General features: G+C 47.4%; 1 protein-coding gene across 1 annotated transcript; it reads right to left on the bottom strand.

Annotated features, from left to right (window-relative positions):
• Positions 1–605: 605 nt before the first annotated feature.
• Positions 606–3488, bottom strand: LOC123065206 (protein IQ-DOMAIN 6). The gene is made up of 4 exons (XM_044488558.1): positions 3091–3488; positions 2751–2975; positions 1399–1512; positions 606–1287 (listed from the first exon to the last, which is right to left on the bottom strand). The coding sequence occupies exons 1-4, from the start codon at positions 3343–3345 to the stop codon at positions 652–654; spliced, it is 1230 nt and encodes a 409-aa protein (XP_044344493.1). The 5' UTR covers positions 3346–3488; the 3' UTR covers positions 606–651.
• Between the last annotated feature and the right edge of the window lie 3245 nt (positions 3489–6733).

Here is a 6733-nt window from a genome sequence, read left to right as displayed (position 1 = left end):
GCTACCGCCAGGGCCCCTGGCGGTAGGGTACTTATCCACGTCAGCTCAGGCAAACAGTTGTCGTTCCCCTCCGTCGCACCCTGCCGCCAGGTGCCCTGGTGGTAGGATGTCTAAACCTACCGCCAGAACCCCTCGCGGTAGCGAAAGAGTCAGATCCCGAAATTCTTTTCAACAGGGGTCAGATCCTGAATTTCCATGCGAAAAAGGTCAAAACACGAAATTTAGCCACCCAGCTCAAGCAACTGTCTCCATCCCCACTTCAGAACCATTCTAACTTTTACGGCAGGTAGCTAGAGCCTAGAGGGACAAACAGATGTACAGTACAAGGTACAAAACGGAATTAGATCAGTGCAATCGCAAAAAAGAGGTCTAAGTTGGGGAATCTTTTCCATTGTCTGACCAATGTCACCTAAAATATTACTCCCTCTGTAAACTAATATAAGAGCGTTTAGATCACTATTTTAGTATTCTAAACGCTCTTATATTAGTTTACGGAGGGAGTACTAATTATTATTAATGCAATCAATGAGGCGTTGAACTTGACACTGGGGGCGTGTACACATAACGCTACAGCAGAAGCAGAATGAAGAAAATTTATGTATGAGTTGCAAACTAGTTTGTCCATGTGAGCAAGCAAGCAAGCAGCTAGGATTAATAATTGTAGTTCTCCTTGTCCAAGCTCCTCGTCATGCTCAGGCCTTTCAGAGACAAGCTGTTCAACCTCCTCGCGGCGGCCGAGACATCTGACCCCGCGTTGCTCTCGGAGTCCAACGACGAGAGTGCCACCCTTCTGCTGTAATACGGCACGCCCCCAGATCGCTGCCTCTGCAGCTGAAAGGGCCCTCTCCGACTGCCGCCGATGTCCTCCAGCCTTGCTTTGGCAGCCTTGGTCAGGCTCATGTACCCCGGCCCTCCACCACTGTCGGATCTCGCCTCTGATGCCAAGGTGTTGGTAGAGTATCCCGGGGTCACCGAGGATGTCGACGGAGAGCTCTCGTCGCACCCAAAGTCAGAAGAGGAAGCCGAGAGCGCCGGTGGAGGCATTGCTTCAACCCTGGTCGAGTCGTTGTTTCTTCTGATCTTGGTGGAGCCAGCACATGAATATTTGGAGTCTTCGAAGTTCATCGTCTCCTTGTAGCTATGTAGACGACGCGACTCGCCGATGTTTGAGTCCATATGCGTGCTCTCCCAGGGCTTTGTTGCCATCCATCCTTCTATGTAAGACTCATGGTTCCTGAGAGAGCTTGCAGGGGAGCTTGACCTTCCACTGTATCTTGAACTCCCACGCTGAAAGAATTATGAGCAAAAGTAAATAAATAAAAGAAGTGAAGAAATAAAGATCAGTATCAAAAGTAAGGTGTGTACGTATTAGGAAATTCTCATTGATTCAGCATATACCTGGTGAGAATGTGCATAAGCAATTGCCCTTTGTCTCTTCACTGCGCCCTCATGTTTCATGTGCATTCTTGATTTTACTTGGTTGACAGAACCTTGCCTGTCACACCATCGTCCCTGCAGTGCTAAGAATGTCAGCTAAGCTGTCACAAACAAGTTTGACGCCACATTTCCTAATCAACTTACATAATTCCTCCAGTGAGAACACCAAATATGCTATATTACTTGGTTATCCTAATTAATTGACAGAAATGTCAACATGACCTCTGATCTCCATTGTGTGTAAGTTGTGTTCTGAACTTCAAACATGGTGGGCAATCACTAACTGCATAAGGCCTCATTGGTGTATACGTACTGCTTTTCTCACCTAACATCGTCACTACGAGGAACAAGCATGGTACATGTGAAAGCACAAATAGCAATCTTATAATGGACCCAATCATCACCCAAAACAAAAAAAAGGTTTAACTGTCCATATCAGTCTTAGTCATACTGGCAGAAGTCCTTTTCAGATAAAAGTAGCCATATTCACACATCCTTTTCTTTTTAAGAACAAATGCAAACCTCTCAAATTATACATGAGCCGTTCTTAAAAAAAAGATAGACAAGTTGAAAATATAACAACATAGTAGACTTCATCAAAACTCTTCCGCTAATTAAACTGCCTTTTGTGAACACATAGTGTAGTCAAGCATTCAGATGGTGATTTCCATCTACAGAACTATCTCTGAATTCACATCCTGGAAACGAAACGATCTCCAATCCTCATGCTCGAATCAAATTTGGTTTGCACAAGTAACTATTTACCAACTGGATTCAAATATGTGAGCATGGCAATCTTTTTTACTTTATAATTTGAATCCAGATCTAATAAAAATCACTAATGTCGTTCTTTTGGAGGAATTGTATATTTGTGGTGTAGTTTAAAAACCTGTAAAAGTGTGTGTGTTTTCAGAAAAAAAAAAGAGGGGTGTGTTTTCAGAAATGGAAGAGAGCGGACTGAACAACATAACCCATGGGCCAGTGTTACAGCAAGGCCCAGCTGAGCCCCAATCTCTCGAATTCTCCACCAGATTCTTGCCACCAAAAATGGCGCGATTCTATCAAATTTCTACATTCTCAACAACATAGCCCATGGGCCAGTGTTAAACTAAGAAACTGGAGGCCCATACCACAGGAAGGGCCAGTTCAGCCTCAATCTCTAATTCACCATCAAATTCTTGCCACAAGAAATGGAGCGATTCTATCAAATTTGCAGGAATGAAAACTACATTCTCGACATTACCGAGCGCTGCAAGAGTCATGGATCGAAGCAAGCATTGCAAACGCACATTCAATCAAAAAAAGATATGCACCTCGGTTTCCCTGAGCGGATCGGCACGGCCGTCGCGGTGGCCGGGCGCGTCCTGTGACTGCGCGTCGGCGGAGCAGCGCGCCCGGCGCTCCATGGCGCGCTCCTGCACCCTCAGCAGCGCCTCCATGCGGCTGAGCGTGACGGCGAGCTGCCTCCGCACCAGCCGGCCGCGCACCAGCGCCTGCAGCCGCACGATCCCCCGCAGCGCCTTCAGCGCCCGCCTCGCCTGATCAACCGCGCGACAGATCATCAGTCCATCATCACCGGTATCGCATCAGATCGGAATGCGCAGTAGCACGAAACCATGGAGCAATCTGCGCGTTGGATTGGTTACCACTTACCAGGAGGGCGCGGAAGGCGGCCTGGATGCGCACGGCGGCCCACTCCTGCCTGATCACGCGGAAGTCCGCGGGCGGCGCGCGCGCCACGACCGAGCCGAGCGCGGTGGCGGACGACGTGGTCGAGGACGTCTCGCAGCCCCCGGCGCCGTCCCTGGACGCGCCCCGCCAGAGCCGGCTCCACTTCCGGCCCTTTCCCGGCGCCGCGGACGCCGACGGCGCCTTGAGGCCGACCAGCGACCTGATCCACTTCCCCATCGACGCCCTCACGCTCTCGTCACACGTCCGGGCGGGAGCTCTCCTGCTTTGGCTGGCTCTGCGTCTGCGTCTGCGGGCGCGGGGGGAGTGACGACCGACGAAGGATGAGGCCGGCCGGGACGATCGGACGAGACAAAACGGAAGTACAAGTAGTGGGGGAGGTAGCCGTTGTCCTTTTCTCCGGGGGAGTCCGTTTCCGCTCCGCGCGTGGGCATTCAATTCGAATTTCGAACGGCGACAAGGAAAGCCGGCCCCGAGGGCGAGCACGCCGGGTCGCTGGGCGCGGGCCCGGCGCTCGAGGTGGGGCCCAGGTGTTTGCTGGTTCAGGTGGGAGGAGGCACGGCGGAGCTCCCGTCGCGCATAGGTTTCCGGGAAAGACTGGAACGTGGCTTTCTCGTGGGACGGGCCCCCGACGCTGACCCGCCGGGTCCACGGGGAACGTGGAAGCACTTGTCAGTAACGGACGGCCTGAGGAGGGGAGGTGGGGACGATCAGCTCGCGCTCGACGGTCCGTCGACGGCGGTGCCGGCACGGCACGGCGTCGGGGAACGTGGGCAGAACGGACCTTGCTGCGCTTTCACGCTTCGTTTCTCGCAAGGGAGAATCACTAGTTGCATGATGTATTTTTCATGCCTTTTTTTTGAAGCATCTCCAATACTTGCTCCATCCACGATAACGTATATACATATATAAATTTTATGGCAAATTATGGAGCGGAGTAAAAAAATACATTGGAAAGACCCAAGTCATTTTCTTTCTCCTATTGAATCACCCCACCTCAAAGTGCATGTAAAAAGTGAGGAGACGATGTGTTGAATATTATTGATCTTGATTACCGTGTGATAAGATTTTTTTTTCTATTTTAAAGTGCACTGGGAAAATAGATGTATAGATTTTATCAATAAATTTTGAACGAAAGTACTTCGCATACGACATTTGGCTCAACGAGCGCTTGGGCGATGACTTAATCCAGCTGCTGGTGCTGTTTTAGCCTTGGGCTTGTATGGTGGATATGGCATTGCCGTCTGTGTTTCGTGTGATAATTGTCGCCGTGCATGTAGCAGTATACAATTTTGAATATCAAATGTATACTTATTAATGGACGGAGGAAGTAGGTGCCATCTAATAGCACAAAACCATTTATTACATCACGGGATGCAAAAAATACTACTTCAAATAACTGTTTGATATATTTGAAGAAAACACTCCACATTTAGGGCAGCTGCAAAATACAATAGTGCTGCAAATTTGCAACACTTAAGCAACTACCGCAAAACAAACTGGGTCGTGCGTGAGCCGCCGACTGCCTACCGCCAGCGGCGATTTTGGCCGTGAAGGCCGCGTCTGTCGCTCGTCTTCCCTGTCACTCCAGACGGCTGTCAGAGTTTCACCGCCCATCGATTAGGCTGGTCATAGTGGGGAGTAACTTAGACTAATGTCATATGCATGACATTAGTTTAAGTTACTACCTTCATAATGCAAAGTAACATAATAGTAGTGTTATAGATGGCTTCATTTATTAATTTGTAGACTCATTTTGTCTTGGGAAGCGCTATGTTACAGTAACATATTATGTTACTGCCTCACATTAAATACTTGCCACATAAGTCAAAATTTCTTGGAGTGTGCTATGTTACTAGCTAAGTTACTCCCACTATGACCAGCCTTAGGATCCGCCGCGGCTGTGAATTTTAGCCGAATCGGCTACTTGTTTGGAGCGCTGCAGTCCATGATGGCCCACGCAGCTCGATGCCGTCGTCTGGAAGTGGATTAGTGGCGGACGAGCATCTGCAGGCAGACGCGCCACTTCGGTCAGCATCGTCGGCGCAGCGTTGCCAAATTTTCGGGCAACGCTCGACCGGCAGGCATCAAGGAGGCCTTCCTAGGCATTTCGGCACCGACACGGCTACCATCTATGCTTTGACAAGCAACGGGGCGGTTTCATCCTCCTTGTACACAAGGAAAGATCACTAGTTTGACGTATTTTTCAGCCCCCCTTTTTTTATGGATTCATGCCCTTTTTCAATGCAACTAGGTATGTGCTGGTGCGTTGTCACATAGGCTGAATGCTTTTTAACACCTTAAGAGGACCTTATGGGACAAATATTGATGCAAAACGAATAGACAAAATATAATTAAGTTTTGGTTAGAAAGCATAGCTTCTCTGTCATTATTTAAATTGGCAAAAATAAGTATGTATGTGATTGATCTGCTTTATTGAGTCCCAAAGGCAAGAGATTCATTGTTATTTATTTGTTTTCAGACCGTCAATTCATTCCGATTTATTGGGTTGCCAGATATGTGTGGTCGATATCATGTTTTACTGTAAGAAACAATTTATTTATGATCCGTAAATTTATTGTTATATCGTAGATTGATCTGGTTTATTGGTTATCAAAGATTGGTTTGATAAAAAGGAGAATCGGTGGAAAACCAAACACAATCAATGGAGGGTGGGAGACGGATGAAGAGGTGGTGGGGAGAAAAATTGACGTAGTAAGATGGAACCACATTTTTTAAGTTGCGTCGCTAGCACTACTCAAGCCTCCTTTGGTTTGGAGGAATTCCATAGAAATTCTAAAGGATAGGATTCTCATAGAATTTTTTTCCTGAAGAGCCCTTTGGTTCATAGGAATCGATTCCTATTCCTATATAGGATTGGTTCCCATCCTCCACATTTCATAGGAAAATAAAAATGAGCCTAGACTCAATGAAAAAATTCCTTTGGTGTGAAACAAATGACATCTCGTTTCCCATTTCTACTCATAGTATTTGAGATACATGTCATCTCATTTCCTACAAATTTCCTATTCCTACGATAATCCTATCCTATGAACCAAAAAAGGCCTCAAAGGATTTGAACTGTGGAAGATTTGGGATGCTCATGTCAGTGAACATCCTGCGCCGGGCCATGAATCATGCATATGACATGGCTTTTGAGGAGTCATGCGGGGCATCTGCCCAAGCATCGAGTTATGGGTCGGATGGACAACGAGCTTGCTGGAAGCTAATATGGGGAACAAAGGTACCGCCCACAGTTAAGAATTTTGCGTGGAGAGTTGTTGTTGATTCACTTCCTACATGGCAAAATAAAAACAAGCATGGATTAGAGGTAACAAGTTTATGTCCGGTGTGTGCAACTGAATCTGAAGACAGTTTTCATGACTTGTGTTGATGCCCACTTGTAGTGCAACTCTGAGAATGCATGAGTAAGGTCTGGCGCCTGCCGAAATTAAAGGAGGTGTCTAACACGGGCATAGAATGGCTGCTGGAGGTTTTATATCCTTTGGGAGATATTGAGCGAGCTATGTTATTATTCACTTTATGGAGATGTTGGCATAATTGGAATGAGTTGGTACATAATAAAATTCCAACACTGATGGATGCT

The sequence above is a fragment of the Triticum aestivum genome, chromosome 1A (genome assembly GCF_018294505.1).
Source record: "Triticum aestivum cultivar Chinese Spring chromosome 1A, IWGSC CS RefSeq v2.1, whole genome shotgun sequence".
In the NCBI taxonomy this organism is placed as follows: domain Eukaryota; kingdom Viridiplantae; phylum Streptophyta; class Magnoliopsida; order Poales; family Poaceae; genus Triticum; species Triticum aestivum.
This window is presented reverse-complemented; position numbering and strand designations above follow the sequence as displayed.

Excerpts from the sequence above, each read along its gene's own strand:
- LOC123065206 (XM_044488558.1), bottom strand. The coding sequence starts at position 3,345 with ATGGGGAAGTGGATCAGGTCGCTGGTCGGCCTCAAGGCGCCGTCGGCG. Across the intron at positions 2,976-3,090 it reads CCGCCTTCCGCGCCCTCCTG|GCGAGGCGGGCGCTGAAGGC; the intron begins GTAAGTGGTAAC and ends GCGGTTGATCAG. Across the intron at positions 1,288-1,398 it reads CTTATGCACATTCTCACCAG|CGTGGGAGTTCAAGATACAG; the intron begins GTATATGCTGAA and ends TAATTCTTTCAG.